Source organism: Diplodia seriata (assembly GCF_021436955.1).
Source record: "Diplodia seriata strain FDS-637 chromosome Unknown scaffold_2, whole genome shotgun sequence".
NCBI classification, from domain to species: Eukaryota; Fungi; Ascomycota; class Dothideomycetes; order Botryosphaeriales; family Botryosphaeriaceae; genus Diplodia; species Diplodia seriata.
The window spans coordinates 2812619-2831566 of NW_027117309.1; the positions used below are offsets into that span (position 1 = coordinate 2812619).

At 57.4% G+C, this 18948-nt stretch overlaps 5 protein-coding genes across 5 annotated transcripts; 3 read left to right on the forward strand and 2 right to left on the reverse strand.

Annotated features, from left to right (window-relative positions):
• Positions 1 to 1177: 1177 nt before the first annotated feature.
• On the reverse strand, positions 1178 to 3010 carry SLS55_002203 (uncharacterized protein; the record flags this gene model as incomplete). The annotated part of the gene is made up of 4 exons (XM_066773687.1): positions 1178 to 1746; positions 1840 to 2175; positions 2343 to 2783; positions 2845 to 3010. The coding sequence occupies 4 exons, from the start codon at positions 3008 to 3010 to the stop codon at positions 1178 to 1180; spliced, it is 1512 nt and encodes a 503-aa protein (XP_066636254.1).
• Positions 3011 to 3537: 527 nt separating this feature from the next.
• On the reverse strand, positions 3538 to 4732 carry SLS55_002204 (uncharacterized protein; the record flags this gene model as incomplete). The annotated part of the gene is made up of 3 exons (XM_066773688.1): positions 3538 to 4201; positions 4252 to 4465; positions 4528 to 4732. The coding sequence occupies 3 exons, from the start codon at positions 4730 to 4732 to the stop codon at positions 3538 to 3540; spliced, it is 1083 nt and encodes a 360-aa protein (XP_066636255.1).
• Positions 4733 to 9151: 4419 nt separating this feature from the next.
• SLS55_002205 (uncharacterized protein) lies at positions 9152 to 10605 on the forward strand (the record flags this gene model as incomplete). Its single annotated transcript, XM_066773689.1, has 5 exons — positions 9152 to 9344; positions 9398 to 9939; positions 9997 to 10008; positions 10061 to 10188; positions 10236 to 10605. The coding sequence occupies 5 exons, from the start codon at positions 9152 to 9154 to the stop codon at positions 10603 to 10605; spliced, it is 1245 nt and encodes a 414-aa protein (XP_066636256.1).
• A 3570-nt stretch (positions 10606 to 14175) lies between these two features.
• SLS55_002206 (uncharacterized protein) lies at positions 14176 to 15100 on the forward strand (the record flags this gene model as incomplete). The annotated part of the gene is made up of 4 exons (XM_066773690.1): positions 14176 to 14248; positions 14304 to 14315; positions 14402 to 14802; positions 14903 to 15100. The coding sequence occupies 4 exons, from the start codon at positions 14176 to 14178 to the stop codon at positions 15098 to 15100; spliced, it is 684 nt and encodes a 227-aa protein (XP_066636257.1).
• Positions 15101 to 16218: 1118 nt separating this feature from the next.
• On the forward strand, positions 16219 to 17271 carry SLS55_002207 (uncharacterized protein; the record flags this gene model as incomplete). The annotated part of the gene is made up of 1 exon (XM_066773691.1): positions 16219 to 17271. One exon carries the CDS (start codon positions 16219 to 16221, stop codon positions 17269 to 17271), a length of 1053 nt encoding a protein of 350 aa, XP_066636258.1.
• Between the last annotated feature and the right edge of the window lie 1677 nt (positions 17272 to 18948).

An 18948-nucleotide genomic window follows, 5' to 3' on the forward strand; every position in this document is an offset into this window, starting at 1 on the left:
TTGTCGGTGGCTTCTATCGCGCACCCGGCCGATCGAGCAAGTCACAGGTATACCAGCCCCGGGCGGGAGTGCGCGAGTCGTGGCCTAGCGCGCGGGTTCTGCTCTTACGGATGGTTGATAATCTGGCGGCTGGGGTGCCAGTGCCCCGGAGTGCAGGTGGGAGGAGACGTTGCAGGCGATAAAGGAACCGGCTCCCATCCCTCAGCCTTACAGGACGTTGAGCCGCATCGAAGTCCGTGGCAATAATACGCGTATCCGACGGCGCTTGGCGGCTTCGGGCGGGTTGTGACGCTGCTGTAATCTCGCGGCGGGGCGCAATTGGCGCTCCACCGGGCGATCAATTGCTGACGACGGCTGACAACGGCTCAAGGGCTGGATTGGGATGAGTTGTACGCATCGCGGCCCTTCTCCGATGTCCGAAGGGGTGCTCGGCGCTGACGCTCGAGGGCACGCTTTCGATAGGCCGCAGCTGCGCCAATATTCAGCTCCGCATCCTCCTTGCCAGAGGGCGCCACGCTTACACGCTTCGGGCCCGCTGTTGCACCTGATTGCGATATCAACTGTGCTCTTGTTCACTCCGATGCTGTCGTCGTGGTCTGGGTGCTGCGGATTCTGCCAGAATTGGTCGCATGAAGCGAAGGATTGCGAGCTGAGCGAGCGGACCCTATATATACTTCGCTTATAAAGCTAGGGGGCTTGGCCCACTCACCCGCCAGCACGTACTACTCCTGCTGCGAACGCCCCGTCGCGCTGAAATCCCGGGCCCTAAGGATCATAGATGTAGTCCTTATCGCTATGATTTGACGACGCCTGGAATTGGGTCTGTTGGTTCCGGTTGAACCAACTTCCTGCCGCAACGGCACAACGCCCCGGCAATAAAACTGTCAGCATCGGGTGAGTGTGGCAGCGCGAAGGAATCTGGGGTATAACTGAGTATCCAAAGGTCGTGATTGGTGACGTCACGTCGACATGCAATCTTTTCCCAAACGATTGGAGCGCTCAACACCCTCTTGCGGCTTTGATTATCTGCGTGTAGCTCGGATCGCTACTAACCAAGCTTCGTAGCACCATAGACTTTTGCTACCTGGGTATAGGTCATCTCCGTCCAGACACTGGCACACGCGCTGCGCGCACCAACCATAATGATAACGACAGCTTAAGCAACCAAACACCCACCCTATTCTTCGTCTGAGAGCTGAACGTCCTCCGCCTCACTGCCCAGCTCGTCTTGCACAATATCGTTCTCATCCCCCTCCTCGCCTTCCTCATCGTCTTCGTCATCGTCTTCATCACTACTTGTTCCCGAGCCCTCGCTCTCGCCGTCCGAGCCGGGATCATAGTCTTCCTCATCCTCGTCCTCCTCGTCCTCCAGAATCCTCTGTGCCTTCTCCAACTCCGTCTCTTCGTCACCGGCCGCCGCGGCCGCTTCCTCGCCCTCGCCACCCTCACCGGGACCATTGACATTGTACATCTGCGCCTTGCGTTGCGCTGCCATCGACGCGTCGTTCAGGCCGTGGTGTTTGATGTATTGGTCGATGCCGGTATAATCCGCCTGGTCGAGCATCGAGAACTCGATCTCCTGAGACTTCTGCTCGGCGCCGCCGCTGGGGTTGGTCGTTACATTGAGGTTGAAAGTGCGCTGCAGGACCGACGTGTACGAGATGGACTCGACGCTGCCGAAGGAGAAGTAGAGTAGCGGCTTCTTGAAGCCGAAGATTATGCCAACGCTAGTCAAGAACAGGAAACCTATAAGCAATCGTCAGCTTTCTCGCTGTATCTACTCGCTCTTGGTAAATACCGCAAGAGAAAAACAGAAGGATAAAAAGATATGGCACTTACCCTCCTTGCTTCCTCTAAACGCCTTGACGTGGAACCCAGGCTCACCCTTACGGTGGCTTTGGGGAATGGTGCTCTGAAACTCCTCCTTGGTCGGAAACACGACCTTCTTCCCAAACGGCGTCAAAAACCGATTGAGCCGTTCCGCCATGTGCTCCGGGCCCGCCTCCGCACCGGCTTCCAACTCCTTGTTCGTCGGCTCTTGGAAGGTCCAGACAATCTGCTCCGGCGGTGTGGTGCCCTCAGGCGCAGCATTGACCCCGTCGTTGCCCTTCGGCACGATAATAAAGTTCCATTGGCGCTTGGCCTTCTCGGGAATCGGGAGGCAGAAGACTTGCTCTGTGGTGATACGTGACAGATGTCAGCAAATAAACCCCCCCCAAAAAAAAAGTTGAAAAACGAATAGACAAGGCAAGACAAGACCAGAACTGACTGGCCAGCCAGCCGGCCTCTCCACCAAGGGCAGCAGCTGCAAGCAGACAGCCAGCATAACAGCAGAAACTCACCAACATCCCTAAACCCAATCCCAAACTCGACTTTCGCCCCACCGCCCGAGCAGGCCCGTAGCCCGCCGCCGGAGCTGTCCCCAGCTCCCGACGACGCCGCCACCAGCTGCAGCTGCAGCTTCTTGCGCTGCGGGATCGAGAAGCTCACGTCCGGCAGCGTAAAGTCCGCGCCCGCCGCGCTGTTCGCCCATGCTCCCGATGTTCCAGCACCGGCGGCAGCCTCGGCGGGGCCGTCGATCTTCCGCTTCTTCGCCGCCGGTTCATTGGTGGGGGCGGTTGTGGTTGCGGCGGTCGCTCCATTCGTGGCTGCGGAAGGTGGATGGGGAGGAGGGGCGTTTTGGCGCAGCTGAAGGATGTACGACGAGATCGACGAGAATAGCGGTTGGTGCTGCGGCGATTCGCCTGCATGAAAACGTTCGCCCTCGATTAGCTTTCCGTTCTCTTGAAAGCTTTTGCTAGTTCCCCGCATAGAACCGCGCATGATTAGGGCCGCATAACTAACCGATGGCGCTGTAAACTCGCTTCTTCAGCTCCGGCTGGTCTGCGAATGCCTGCTCGACCTCAGGCAGGCTTGCGGGTGTGGTCGCGGGAATCGGGACGGTTTTGGGAGCGGCGGTCGGGGGAGCGGCGGCGGAGGGCCGCGATGAGAAGGCCGTAAATTGCGACATTTGGAGTCGCCTTTTCTGCACTGTTGTTGTGGTGTAATTGTGTCGAGGGCCGAGCGCGGCGGCCGTGTTGTCCTTGGCCCTCCGCGCCTGGCGGAGCGAGGCGAGCGCCACCACGCGATCCGCATTTTGGGGCGCAAGGCTATCCCGACGTTGCTCCACTCCCCGTCTCTGTACCATCGACCGTCACATGTTCGGAATCATTAAAGGAATCCAGATCATATTTGTATCCGCTGCCTAATGAAAGGTACAGTGACCTAAGAGGTGCTAATACCGTCTGTTCCTAACCATCATTCCATTATGTCACCGTGAGCTTAAACCCAAGACCTTCCCGTCCAACCTTTTCAGCAGATTTTGTTCTTTCCTGTATGGAATCAGTTTTGGAAAAGTATCGTGTGCTCAAGCGTGTCCGAGAAGTCGGACTATACCCGCAGGATCCACTAATTGTTGTAAGCCGGCCTGTTGGTAGTCAGTGAAAGCAAGCTTGTCGTCATCCTCTTGATCCAAGGCCGCTATGGATGCCTTGCACCTCAAGCAGCAAACTTCGATCCAGAGAGTCCACCTCCCTTGGTAGGTTCGGCCTTCGGCTCTGCGGGCTTGTCCTTAGGCTTGTCCTCAGGCTTCGGCGCAAACTTGGAGCCGACAAGACCATTCTTCCTAGCAGCGGCCATGAACTCCTCAGGTGTAGCGAGGCGACCTACAGGGGCAGTGGGTGGTCTGCGGCCCGTAGCGAAGATGGTGCCGGAAGCAGAGCTGCCCATGGTCGAGCTCGCCATGGACGCAGACGACATGGAGCTGTTGGTGCGGTCCATTATCGGAGCTGCATGGACGCCGTTGGACTGATGCTGGATGCCGTTACGACCATGGACCGTGTGAGGAGGTGGACGCATAGTGTTGGCAGGCCTTTTCGGGAGAGCATGGCCCAGCATCGGAAGCGGCTGGCCAGTGCTCGGTCCACCACGAACTACAGAAGCCCTCTTCCTGCGGGGTGCATAGCGCTGGTCTGCATGGATATCAGCATGCGGGTTCAGGCCTCCAGTCTGTGTAGGCGCATTGCGTCCGTTGCCACCCGAGCTGAATCCACCACCACCACGAACGGCGTGGTTGCCACGACCGGAAAGTCCCGACTGACTGAAGTTGCCACGAGGGCTGGACATCGGCGGGCGACCCTTTGCGGCTTTGTATGCACCTTTGCTGAAGTCAAGAGTTAGAGGTATTGAAGTGGGGGGAAATCATGCGCTTACAATTGGAGGGCTTTGGCCAGAGCCAAGGGGTCAGCGTTGCCTGGATTGCTCAGAATAGGGTTGAGAGCAGGCTCGCTCCGACGAACAGGCGGCGGAGGCGGGTGATGAATGACCTCTCCACGCGCCTGGCGGTTGAGGCGGTAGAGCTGGCCGTCATGGAGACGATCTTGCTTCTCAGCATCCAGATCACGGTCAGTGGTGGTGAGGCGGAAGTCTAGGATCAGCGCATTTAGCCAGGACTCCGGACAAAATCAGATCTAAGATCTTGAGACCCACTCTTCCATGCAGCAAGGATAGGGTCAACAGAGTCGCCAGCCTGGTGTAAGCCCTGGTTCGGAGCGCGAGGCGGGAAGCGCACGCGCGCGTAGTCGTCGCGGCGGTCGAAGGAAGCGAGGACGATCTCGCGGTTGAGGGTGCCCAGTTCATATCTGAAAGCTTCGGACTGGTCGGTGTCCGCGTTGCTGGCAGAGTTGCTCGGCATATTGGCGTGAGAGCGCGTGCGACGGGGATCAGGGTTGGCCATGTTGAAGATCCAGCCGACGAAGCCAGCGGGTGGATGAACAGGTTGTGGAACAAGCGAGAGTCGAGGGCGCGGAATCTTTTCAAGGCGAAGGCGAGGGCGAGGGTCGCGCCTTCCAGAGGTGCTGCTTTTCCTACCCGCTAACCCGATTCGGTAACCAGATGGAATCTCTGCGAAGCCGGCCGTTTCTGAACTGTCTCCAGGACACCCAACGCAGGGCCTCTCGATGCGCGCAGTACAGTTTTCGATCCAATTATACAAACTCTCCACCAAGCCCTTTGGCGGGCTTCTGCGCCACGCTCTGGCCGGTGCTGGTGACCAGACACTGCGCACCCCGTGGAGTCTCTTGTGGACATTGACCTGAACTCACAGGACCAGCACCTTCCTTCCACGTGCCTGGTCAACAATGCGCAGCCCTTGTATTGCACGGGGCATCACTCGCCGTTGGATCAGAACTCCAGGCCACTGGGGAGTCCTACAAACCGAGTCAATACACGAACCGCTTCACCTCCATACACCAACCGACAGACTGTAAAGACAGCGGCAATCGACTTGTGCAGGAGGCTATGTCCGATACGATCGCCCAGGGTGGACGACTCGTCTGACTCCGAGAAGAGCGCATCCCCACAGATTCCTGACAGCCCGGAGTGAGTGCGCACGCTCGACTTCCTTGTCAACGAGCATGGTGTTTCCTATGCGCGCTCTCATCTCAGCATTTCAACGTTGGATTGCTCAGCTGCTATTCTGCACACTTATTGCCCGACCCAGTATCCGATTACTTACCTTTTCCTAGGCACCCACCAACCGATGAGCTTGCTGATTGCTCAGACGTAAGTTCAGCACGTAAGCGTAGTTCGCAATTTCAGCAACGAACAACAATGGTAGTGCCGATCAAAAGATAGCTTTCTCCTCGGGAGCTACCGGCTCAGAGATCATGTAGCTGCAACTAGCTCCGACGTGAGTGCCTTCCCCAAGCAATTTTTTTTTTTTTTTTTACCGTTTACCCAAGGCTGCACTATCGCCTGAGGCCGTGGCGGATCCTCTGCGCCGTCGACTCCGTACCCAAGCCGCTCAGGCACTTCCCGGCCTCTTCGCTGGGAACCCTACAGTCGTCGATCAGGCTCCGATGATCTCACAAGCTCACTGCTGCGCGTTCCTCGAGAGGCAGGATAAGGAAGAGATACGGCCGGCGCGGTAGCTTCTTCACTTGGCTTTACGTCTATGACACCAAGGCGCGGTGCTGCGAGTGCAAGCAAGCAGTCATCTGCGGAGGAAGAATGGCCAAATGCCCGACAGAAAGTTGCGAGCATCGACTATGCGCCAGGTGCGCGACTGCAGGCTCCGGTTGGGGGCTCTCGTATGAAGGAGACGGGGTTGATGGAAAATAAAATGGGAGAGACAACGGAAAAGGGGACGGGAAAGGCCGAGATGGTTCCACTGGGGGAGCTGAAGCTGGGATGGCGGCTGTAGTTGGCGGAGAAGGCATGGATCTTGAGTATTGAGATTCGGATATTCGGATCCTTGCGTTTTCATATAATTGCGCCGGGACATTTCATTTTGCCTCGATCCAATGGGGAGGGTTGGGAGTCCCGAGGGAATGGGAGGGGCCAGATAAAGCATCTGGGGATATCATCATTTTTACTGCAACTGATCATCATCGATCTCAACCCGGATCGCACATAGGCGATTGTACACGGCGACGGAGATAAGGGTGTACAAGCTGATGCCCTTCGTCCACATGGCTCCGGGTGCACTTCCATGTACCGCCTTGGACAGCAGCAGTGTCTGCTTTGTAACGTGGGCGGCTGAGCGGCAGCTGACGATCTGCGCCTGACAGGTCAGCGTAAGCACTTGAGGAGGAGCGACATGACCGGAGATGTGCACGGTCAGAGCTAATGAAACCATTGCTGGAAAAACGGGGCTGACAGGAGAGAATAGGGAAGTAGGTGCGGAGAAAAGTAGGCGCGGAGAGATAGGTGGAAGGCCCTGGCCTGAACGTGACACGTGCGACACTTCTTTTCCCCGCTTCGACAGCGGTGTTGATGGGGCCGAAAGCCGACCCCGAACACCTGTCACCACACACACCCTACACACGCCAGGCATGCCTGCCAACGTGTGCACCCGAGACCGAGGACCATAAGCTGGGGGCAGAGCCTGATTCCTAGGCCCCCCGGCGGAATCTTCCCCTTGCCCGGATTACTCTAATCCACGCCCGGATGCGCGGAACCCTGCACGCTCGCACATCAAGAGGCGGGATACGAGCAGATTAGCAGTCGATCATGCTGTCGGCGGCCGACGGTGCAGGGCTGTGGTGGAGGTTCGTGACGGGTCGGCAAGAAGAGGAGCTTGCGGTTCGCACGGGATGACGGCAATGAACGGATTCTGATCCCACATTCGCTCGCAGGAGCCGACATCTCTGCGCCATCAGGAGAGGCGAAAGCCAATCTGAAGGCCGAGACAGCATAAGCGTGATCCGCGAGTGCGGCCCGCACGTAGGCTCTCAGCCAATCCCGACTTCCGCCATCGATTTTCCGCTTTTGTACACCGTCGAGTCGCGCACTACATACCTACCTAAATTGACTTTGTGCGACGATTCCAGTTTCCACGGCTCCGGTAATATCCTCACGCCCGCCAACATGCAGGTATATCACCCAGCGAACCCACGCCTCCCCTGCTGCCGCTGGTAGTCAGACATGACGTCCGCATGTTGGCTGCAATCTCTGCGTGGCAGATGCCGGATCTGATCTACCCATTGGCTGACTGAAGGCGGGACCCAAGGCAGCAGCCCCGTTTGCACGCCACGACTATGGCGTGCCGAACAAGCTATTTGGCGGCGCTATAGGGGTGCTAGAAGTCTAGACTGCTACTGTTTTGCCGCCGGCTTGGCAGGCGACATGTTCGCGGCATGCTGCTTTTCCTCGCTCGAGAATGTGTTGTGTGAAACGCACACATGCACGCAAGCGAAAGCAGAGAATGCAGGAGTCAGGACCTTGCAGTGGCGCTCACGCCGGTGCCTGAGCCTGTGAGATCAACCCACGAGCCGAGCGGTCTCACCACGAGAAGCGGACGCAGCCACAAGTAGCGGCTGAGAGCGAAAGTATAGCGGTACCAAATTTACTCAGCTCCACACCGCTAGCCACACAGCCTCGAGTACCTATACATGGCGCTTGAGGAAAGGCGCTCCGAGTGGCTTTGCGCGCGCGATGGAAGCCAACAAGTAGTGCTCTGGCCAGGCGTGGCTTGGCCGGTAGCGGGGAGTGCGGCAGACGGCGCCAAGCTCGATCGGCGGGAAAGAAGCTCGCGGTAGCTCGAAACGGAGGCTGAGAGCCATGGAGGTACCCTGCAAATCAAAGGGGCGGGCTTGCTCAAGCCTCAATGCTGCGCCGAGCCCGAGCTGAGATGGCGGGCGGCCTGGAGAAGCTCAGGTGCAAAGTCAAAACGCACGCGTGGACTCGCAGTGCGAAGGCGCCGTATTTGCGCGCCGGGTACGAGAGTCAAGACTGGCTCTCCGCACGTGATGGCCGCAATGGCCGGGATAGCGGGGCGCTGCTGCACCGCCGGGAACCAACGAGGCCGGATCCATGGAAAGCTGACGTGCTTAGTGCATCGCCCTCTCTCGTCACCCCTCATCCTCGCGAGCTCCAGCATACGAGCCCGTCTCGCCCGCGCACTCGTGCTGCCCGAAGGAGATTGCCTGTGTCGCCCGCGAGCAGCGCGCGCTGCTCTTCTCCGCACTCCAAGCCGCGCGATTAGCCGCAGGCGGGCTGGCTATATTCCCTGGCTTCCGCCGGCGCCATGGGATGCAGCTCATGTCTCCGGCTGACATGCGGGCGCAGCGTGGGCAGCCGGTCACAGCCTGCGCCGTCGCCCGTCAGCACCGTGAAGCAGCGCCGTTCTAGACGCGCCACCCGCGTCGCGCGACTCCTCTCGACGAGTGCAGGGGCCTTGCCGTTGGGCTGGGGATGCGGAGCCAGCGACACCGAGGCGTACCGGCAGGTCTCACTCGACCATTGGCTGCTTGTCGCACCGCTGGCCAGCCTTGCTTGCCGCCATTGGTTCCGTCGTACCACCCCCCAACCCCAGGCGAATCAGCTCCGCCCGACCCGCCGGCCTGCATGGCAGGATTGCCCCCAGTCCGCCGATTCCGTCGGTGGCCCTGGCGTTCATGGCCGATCTGCGCCGGATGGTAGCCCTGTGCTTCCACATTTCTCAGCTTTGGCCCTCTTGTTCCACCGTTCTGGTTGACCGCTTCCCATTTCCCTCCCGCTGTCGCTGGCCCTTCGCTCGTGTTGTTGTTGAGAGCCCCCTTCTCCGTCTCTCGTGGTTTTGTGATTCGACACCAACGCTGCCAGGCGCGCGCAGCGAGCGCTCCCAGCAGCCATGGCACCGCTTCTCTCAGGATACCTGATCGCCGCTGCCCTTGCAGCCTTACAGCCCGCCCATGCCAAAGATCCCATCAGGGACTTTTGCCGCCGCTGGGGACACCAGACCGCCGTAGTCGACAACAGGCTGTACATCGATGGCGGCCAGCTCACGTGGAATCCCATGTCCCAGAATCCGCTCAACTACACAAGTACGATTAGGCTGTTGGTGCGAGTGTGCGCCCCATGCTAACCGCCGTCGCAGATACCTGGTTCCTCTACAATGATCTTGAAGATGCCTCCGCCGTTGGGATGCCGCAACTCCATGATGACCTTAACAAGACACGAAACGTGCCGGATCTCAGTGGCGGTGTCTTGTGGGCCGACGAAGTGAACAAGGTCCTTTACCTCTACGGCGGCGAATATAATGACGCCACTCCTGAGGCTTTTACTCCCTGGGCTTATGATATCCTTCTAAACCAATGGAACCAGACCGACGTCAGCGCAGCAGCTGGGATCCAAAGAGTATCCTATGGCGCGGGCGTAACGGTAAACGAAACGGGGGTCGGCTACTACCTTGGGGGTTGGCTCAACAACAATACCGTTCCCGGATGGGGAGCTGATCCGATGCTCACCAGCAATCTCGTCATATACGACTTCGTTCAAGATTCCTGGACTAACAACACTGGCCCTGACAGCACCGGTCGAGGAGAAGGTGTCATGGTCTATCTTCCAGCTTCTGACAAAGGTCTTCTGATCTACTTCGGTGGCGTCATTGATCCTTATGATAATGGCACCGTGCAAGGGGTAAGCTACCCAGACTCGACCGATCAAAACCTCCAGGCTAACATGATCGTCACGTAGGATGAACTGAGTGTAAGCCATGTCTGAGATAGCCTGATCTGGCCGGTTCTAACGTCCCTCGCAGAACATTTACGTCTACGACATTGCTTCCACCAAATGGTACAAGCAGACCGCCACTGGAGATGTTCCTGGCATGAGACGAAAGTTTTGTGGTGGTGCAACATGGGCACAGGATAAGTCGTCGTACAATATGTAGGTCATTTGCGTACCTCTCGAGGATCTTCCGCTGACTGGCTCAGTTACATTTACGGCGGCCAAGGTATCACAAACACCACGGGCTACGATGACGTCTACATTTTGTCGATTCCTTCCTTCCAATGGATTAAGTGGTATCCCACTGAGGAAGGAGTCGGAAATCCGCACGGCATCTCATCATGTAACGTTGTCAACAATGCGCAAATGCTCATCATCGGTGGCTGGTTTGCGCAACACCAGGATTGTGATTCGCCGAGTGTATGGGGCACCCATAACCTGAATCTGGGAAAGAATGGCCCGGAAGATGCAATGTGGGATTTGTTCTATCCTAACATCACCGAGTACTTGGTGCCACCAGAGATCATTGCCAAAATCGGTGGAAGGTATGTTGTCCTGTTTAGCGGCGAAAACTAAGGTGCTGATCACTGTCATGCAGCTCAACTGGAGGCGCGACAAACAAGGCTCCGAACAGCTGGGACAATCGAGATCTCCCAGTGTACTTTTCCAGGTTCCCGACGTATGCAGCTCGCACGGCTACAAGAGATGTTTCGGCTGCTACAGGTGGTAGCAACAGCACCTCTGCCGGTCACTCTGGTGGTTCGAATACGGGCGCTATCGTTGGCGGTGTTGTTGGTGGGGTCGGTGGATTGCTCTTGATTCTAGGACTGGCGTGGTTCTGTCTCCGACGGAGAAAGAAGAGCAAGGATACAGCCAAGGAGAAACAGCCGCTGCAAGAGCATCCCGTCGAGCTTGCGGCAGACGACAGCCACAACAATCTCGAAGGTGGAGTAGTTTCCGAGCTTTCGGCATCAGACAGTCACAGATACCGTAAGGGCCCGGGATATCCAACCGACCAAAACCTCTCTCCCGTCTACACTCAACACAGCATATCACCTAATACGACTTCACCAACCATAGGGCAATCCGGGTTCCCAGTCTCACCGCAAACGCCTTACGCGCCTGGCGGGCCACCTGGAGACTCAGGGAGCTACATGCAACCGCCCTTGTCACCCAGCGCTCCGCAGTACATGTACCCAGCTGGCCCCCCCGGTACTTTGCCGAACTATATGTTCCAACCACCGCCGCCGAACGCGCAGCCATACGACCCTTCGCAGCATTCACTGCACAACGAGCATTTTCCACCCCCGCCGTCACCTTCACCACGGACAGCACAGGCCGGACTCGCAGTCCCGGCAGGCCAGCACCCAGGGATGACGGGAACCCCTAGCGACTGGTCACGAGATTCAGAGCCCGGTTCGGCATACCCAACGACAACATCAAACACTCCGGCGCACTTCTATCCGCAGCCGTTGCACGTTGGTCGAAACGTCACGCAGAGCACGCAAGCAAGCGATACTCCGCTCGTGGGACGGATCAGCGACAGCATCGGGTCGGTATCAGGGTCAGGATCGTCGGGAGGCGTAAGACAGCAGCCGCCAGTAAGAGGAAGGTTCAGAGAAGAGGCACACGACTAGAAAATGACGATTTCTTTCTTTCTCGTAGAGTTTTAATGTTGGTTCATATTTCTTTTCCAACGGCTCGCTCGGCGTTGTCTTGGGGAGCAAGTCTCGGCATATGGGATTGTCGGTACGGTACATAATTATGGGAGTTTGAACAGCGAGCTTTGTTTGAATCCGCTCGATACCTGGGAGGAAATGAAAGTATGGGGCCAGACGTACGTTACGGAATGAGAGGGACAGCCCCTTGCAGAGTAATTAATATGCAGCTTGTTCCTGCAAACCCGGACGAATGACTTTTGACAAGCCACGGAATAATTAGTCGACGCTGCACGTGTAACCGTTGTCCTAGGACCGCGCGCCCGGGGCAGGCTGACATGCAGGATTGTAGCAGGGCGCCACGCGATCTGATGCTGTGCTTGAGCCTCTCGCTTGCAAGCACCGTTTGCGGCGACTAAGGCTTGTGTAAGGACGACAGCAGCCGCGCGCGTCGAGGAAAGATTCAGCCTCAGGCCGCGGCTCTCAGGCGACAACACGTGCTGCTCGTCTGCGCAGCCGGAGCGGCCGGGGCACGATGACCGGAGAGCCGAATATAGAATTAAGGGACAGCCCTAAGGCGCCGATCCCCCGAGCGGTGGCCCAGCTGTCCAGAAGCGGCGGCGCGGCGGTGCGCTGCTCTGCGGCTGGCGCTGGCTCTTCTTTGGCTGACGACAGACCGACAGGCCCCAGCACCCTGACACGACACCGAAATCCACAATCCGCATTTGCCCATCAACTCACCTACAACGCAACGAGAAACGACGCGGCTCCCGCACACATCCGGCGTCCCCACCCCCCTTTCCACAGAAAGATGCTGAGGTAAACGACACGCCGAATCCGAACCCACCCCAATGCCTCGCTCCGACGCCAACGACGCCGACGAGGTCCTCGGACTCCTGGGCAACGCCGCCCACCAGGAGCTCGAGCTCGAGCTCGATCCGCAACACCACCAATCCTTCGCTCACCGCCACCACACCGACGACCTGGGCATCACCACATCATCGCAGAGCCCCTACGACGCCAGCACCGCCAACGACGCCAACAACAACCTCCTTAGCTCCTCACCGCAATCCCTCTCCCCCTCGCCATCGCCCGCTCCACCGCCGCCCAACACCTCCTCCGCCGCCGCCCCGCAGCGCGCCTCCTCCGCCTCGCCCGCCCCGGGCGCCAAGCCCTCGCCCGCCGTCCGCGCAAACAAACCCCCGCCGCCGCCGCGCCGCCAGTCGAGCCTCGCGCAGCCGCGGCCGGACGGCACGCCGCGGACGCCGAACCGGGTGCGGTTCGACGAGGAGGCGGAGCTGATCCCGCTGGAAGAGCAGAACAACACCAGCAAACCGGCGCCGTCGAGATATCACAATGTCGGCGGGGGCGGGGGCGGTGGCGGCGGCGGGCCTAACGGCGGCGCAAGACAGCATCCGTACGCGACGCGCATGCCGCTGGGAGGCGACAGCGACAGCGACGACGGCGACGATCGGGCGTGGGCGGAAGAGGAGGACTTCCTGTCGAACGGCGCGGCGGGGGGCAGGGGCGGGAGGGGCCGGCGGGGCAGGAGCGGGAGACGAGGGAATGGGGCGGCGGGCAGGGAACAGCGGTTGCCGCTGCTGACGGATATCGAGGCGCCGAGCGTGACGGTGGCCAATTCGGACGTGGGATTCAGCCCTGAGGATCTGCTGGAGAGCGCGCGACCGAAGAGCGGGCTGCGGAGCGCGTTTATGAACATGGCGAACAGCATCATGTACGTTTCGGACCCCTCCCACAACTCGTTTGACTGTTTCTTCGTGCGGGGGATGCTTGAGGGCTGTTGTGGGGTTGCTTGGAACTCGAAGCTTCCTGGGTTGGGCCAAGCTAATGGTGGTTTTTTCCTTCAACAGTGGCGCTGGAATTATCGGTCAACCATACGCTTTCAAACAAGCGGGTCTGCTGACCGGCATCGTCCTTCTCCTACTCCTAACCGCCACCGTCGATTGGACGATCCGTCTCATAGTCGTGAATTCGAAGCTCAGCGGAGCGAATTCGTTCCAAGCAACTGTGCAACATTGCTTTGGAAACACCGGGTTAATAGCCATAAGTGTTGCACAATGGGCTTTGTGAGTGGACCCTCGGAGATTCGAGGAAATTTGCGAGAATTCCACCTTAGCTGACTGGAAATGCCATCGTAGTGCATTTGGCGGCATGGTAGCGTTTTGTATTATCGTGGGCGACACAATCCCACACGTGATGGAAGCAATGTTCCCTTCGCTTCCCGATACCCCGTTCTTGTGGCTGCTCACAGACAGACGAGCTGTCATTGTTTTCTTCACTCTTGGGATTTCCTACCCACTTTCCTTGTATAGAGATATTTCCAAGGTAAGTCATCGCGGCATCGGCCACTCGTTGCATGGCCAGGAACTAACGAAAGCAGTTGGCAAAAGCATCGACATTGGCGCTTGTTAGCATGCTCATCATTCTTCTTGCAGTTCTCACTCAGGGTCCAGGAGTTTCGCCAGACATGAAGGGTCAGATTAGAGGAAGCTTAATCATCAACGACGGCGTTTTCCAGGCGGTCGGCGTCATATCATTTGGTAATTATTACAACCCCGAAACTTGAGCTGTCTTTTTTTCTAACATATCATCCAGCTTTTGTTTGCCGTAAGCACACACCTATCTCCAAAACTGCACTTCAGCCGCGATGATGAAAGATGCTAAAGTTTTCTTTTTCCCTTGCTCATCAACAGACCACAACTCCCTCCTCATTTACGGCTCGCTCAAGACGCCCACGATCGACCGCTTTTCCAAAGTGACCCACTTCAGCACGACGATTTCGATGATCGCATGCCTGCTCATGGCGCTCTCCGGCTACTTGACCTTCGGCGACAAGACGCAGGGAAACGTTCTCAACAACTTCCCCACCAACAATGTCGTGGTCAACATCGCGCGTGTGTGCTTCGGCCTCAACATGCTTTCGACGCTGCCGCTCGAAGCGTTCGTCTGCCGCGAGGTGATGGAGAATTTCTACTTCCCCGGCGAGGCGTGGGATGCGACCAGGCACATCGTCTTCACCTCGGCGTTGGTGGTCGGCGCCATGGGCATGAGCTTGATGACGTGCGATTTGGGCGTCGTTTTCGAGTTGGTCGGCGTAAGTTTTCTTTTTTATTTTCCTTCCCTTTCTCTGTGTACCGCCGGCATTTCTCCTTTCCGCCTCCCCCTTATGGCTAACAGAGCTCGTCGATATATAGGCAACGTCTGCTTCCGCGCTCGCTTACATCCTACCGCCGCTTTGCTTCCTCAAGCTATCGACGAAGCGATCCGGCCGCACGGAACGCATCTGCGCCATGGTTTGCGTGGGGTTTGGCTGCTGCGTCCTGGGCGTCAGTCTGGTGCAGGCCGTCTCGAAGATGATGCGCGACGAAGGAGGCCCGGCTACTTGCGGCTAGAAGGGAAAGAACGATCAATGACGGATGGAACTAAGGACAGGGAAAAGGGAAAGAAAGAAAAGAAAGAAAGAAAAAAAAGGGAGAAAGCTGTTTGGGGAAGGGACAGCGGGAACTTGCAATGAATTTTCTTTTTCCAAAGAATAGCAATGAAAGGAATGAAGGAAGGGAGAGGGTTTGAAACAATTGATTCGGGATTGGAAGCAATGGAAGGGAACGCAATGGAACTGAATTAGGGACGGCAGCCTCTTGCATAGTATTCGAAAGGCGAAATCGTCATTGTTGTCAAAAGGTGGACTCCTGGTTGTTTTTTGTTCCTCTTTTTTTTTTTAAGGGAGGCTTTGCGTGCATCCTGTGCATTTTGAAAGAGCATCATCCGGTTAGGCGGGTGGGTCTGAAGGCGTTTGGGTCTGTTTCTGTTGTACGTGTTTTGTTTTTTCCCTCCCGTTTCTTCTCATCTAGAAAATCTGTGCATGATCGTTGGACGAGCAAGCAGTTTGTCTGCGCGGGTGTTGTGTGTATGCCTGTAGTGGGTTGCGTGTATGTATATGATCAGTTGATGGAGCTTCGCGGATGTCACTTTCCGGTTCAACAGTGAAAATGACGGCTTTGGTGAACAAGTTGTGGAGATCAGGCTGGATGCTTCCCTACTCCATTGCAGGGTCCCATGTGGCTGTCTGGTGTGGCTGAGATGAGATGCACCGCCGCGTCCGAGCCCCACCTTCCCCAGGAAGTTGGCCGGCCAACGCGACGCTCAACGTAAACACTGCCTTTCTTCACCACCAACGTTCCTTCCAGAAACGTATCACAAATTCACCTTCCGTTTGCGTAAGTCACATCCGAAGAAATTACATTACAGACTACCTCTCTAATACCAACCAGGCTCCAGGCGTGTGTACCAACCAAGATTGTCTCACCTCGCTTCCATTCACAATCTGTACTTCTTTCAAAACTGTGCTCGGCCTTTCTTTCCTCCAACCTCCTGCACAACTCTCCAAGCTTGCTTTCGTCGTCACTTTCTCCATCAACCCTATCATTACCTTCACCGCGCTGTCACACCAACCTGCTTTACATCGCAACGCCACTCCGGAACACCACCCGCCACCCACGGCCCCGCCGCCATGTTCCGCCTCTTCGCCAACGCCCTGCGCGAAGAGGCCCCGCAGCAGCCTCAAGACGAAGCACCACCCGCCACCACCGCAATCACCACCACCGCCACATCGCCCCAGCACTTCCCGGCAGAACCGCCGCGCAGCCCGCGCCTGCAAGTCGAGCACTCGCGGCGCCTGGAAGAAGAGCTCGCGATCCTGCGCGCCGACCTGGCCGACCAACGCGGCGCGTACGAAGCGAAGCTAGCGGACCAGCGCGCCAAGCTCACGGCCAAGCTCGCGGCGCAGCGCGACAAGTACGAGGCCAAGACGGCGCGGCTGGAGGAGCGCAACGCGTGGCTCGAGGGCACCGTGGCGAAGCGCGCCGAGGAGAAGCAGTGGCTGGAGCGGCGCAACGACGCGCTCGAGGCGACGGAGAAGCGGCTGGACGCGCGCGTCGGCGCGCTCGAGGAGCGCGTCTTCGAGCTGCAGGCCGAGAACTGGGCGCTCAAGCAGGAGAACGCCGACTTCCGCGCCGACTTCGACGGCGTCGTGGGCGAGATGGCGGCGCTGCGGAGGGGCGCCGAGGCGTTGGCGGAGCGCGCGCACAGGGCGTTGGCGAGGCCGAGGGCGGGAGATGCGAGGGCCAGTCCGAAGAGGGTGGGGGATGGAGTGCAAGAGGCGGATGGGGGAGAGGGGGAGGGGGAGGGGGAGGGGGAGGAGGGGAATGCGCAGCAGCAGGCGACACCGAGGGGTAGGAGGATCGAGGCGCGGGACGCATCGCTGTCTGGGGAGACGCTGACCCGGACAGGGCCCCGGTCCAGGGATGAGGAGAATGGCGGGGAGGGGCGGGGCAGACTTTCGCAGGCCGGTGGGCCGGTACCGGATCCAAGGTCGCTCGAGGCGCTGCGTACGTTGGGTGCTTCGCGGAATGTGAGTCCCAGCCCGACTCCAGAACGCGGTCGTCAGAGACGTCTGGGTGGGAATGGCGCGGTGACGGCGAATGGCGCAGGAGGCTCCACCGAAAACGTTGCGATCCGTCACTCCAAAAAGCGGCAGCGCACCGAATCGGATACCGAGGCGTAACTAACCGCGTGGAGAAGGGGATGGTGAGCTGCGTTTGAGTGTCTTTCCTCCGGTTGCATGTTGTTTATGGGTTCAGTAATTGGTGTCTTCGATGGGAATAGGATACGGGATTGGTTGCATCAAGCGGGACATACTTGGCGCTTGGTTTATCATCTGCATCCACTTGGGTGCGTGCGTGTATAGATAGTACTATATTTGATGGGCTAGCATGACTAGAGATGCCGATAGAAAGGGTGTCAAAACAACGGAAAGAGTATCAACAGGGATGGAATGAAAAGATCGATGAAGTATAGCCATCCAAACCCGCAATACGAATCTCATCAGATATCATTCCATTCATTCGCTCTGTTGATTTCTTTTACTTCTACTACACATCCACCCCTATAGGTAAGGGTGATAGCATCTGCGTACAATCTCAATTCAGGAACAGGTTTCATCGAAACATTGACCAAGACAGTCATCACACGCAAGGCGGTCAGTCCAGTCAACTCTGCATCAAACCTCACAGACTTCATTCGTTGTTCTTCTAACGCGCCCTGCAAGCCATGCTACGCAACCAGTCTGCTAAACCGCCTGCAACAAAACAAGTCATGATCATGCACTACCGTCGGCATCCAGTCTATATATCGTCCCTACAGCCGCGGAGAATCAAGGTATGCATAAATAGCAGAACCACGAAATGCCAAAGCTTCAAAACCCATCACTCATCATCGGAAAGATTGAGCGAGCAACCATGCATTGCAAACCGCATTGAACCACGAAAACGAAGAGAATGAGAAAAAGCGGAAAGGGAATATGGCGACCGTGATAAGGAAAAAGAAAAAAGGAAACACAATCTCTCTCATCATTCAAACCAAGCCGATCGTCTCCATTCAATGCTAACCAAAGAAAGCTCGGACAATAAAAAGTAGTAAGGAGAAGAGAGATAATGAAAAGCGCAAGCCGTTCAGACCGAACCGAAAGGAAAACAAATGAGCCTTAAGCCATGCCGTGCACCAATGCTACCCGGAAAAAGAGCAAGAACCACGAACCTCAGAAGCCAAACCCAAACAGACTCAACTCATCAAAAGCGTCAAGACAAACAGCCAAAAAGCAACAAACACTACGTAATGCCGAGAGCAATGCAGACGCACGCAGAAAGCAGCAAACAATCCATCTTGCGCAAGCACGAAATGGGTTGTCGTTGAAGGCAAAACCAAAACACGTTCTCGGAGAAGAAAAAACACGCATGTTTCGACCCAAGGAAAATGGCGTACTGGCAGGCACTGGTGCACCTTCTCATCCCTCTCCCTCGTCGAGATTGCTAGCAATCTCCCTTTCTTCTTTCCTTCCGCTTCCCGAAGGGGAAGCAAAAAGAAATCGACGCGAACCACAAACAAGCAGACAAAAGGCACACATAACAAACCGGGAAAAGAGAGGAATTAGACAAAACCGTTCGTTGAGAAAGCAATCAAAAATATGACCACTCTCCCACACGGCTCAGGGTCATCCTGCTCGCCCGCCCGTTTGCTGCCTCGTCCACCAGCGCGCCGAGCTCCGCCAGCGCTCCCTGCACCATTGCTGCCCGGCGAAGGTCGTGCATACTACCGACTCGCCGCAGCAGTGGCTGCATATCCATTCGTAGGCCCACGCCCACGCTTCTCCGCCGTACCAGCTCCGCCTGCCGCACCTGCACGC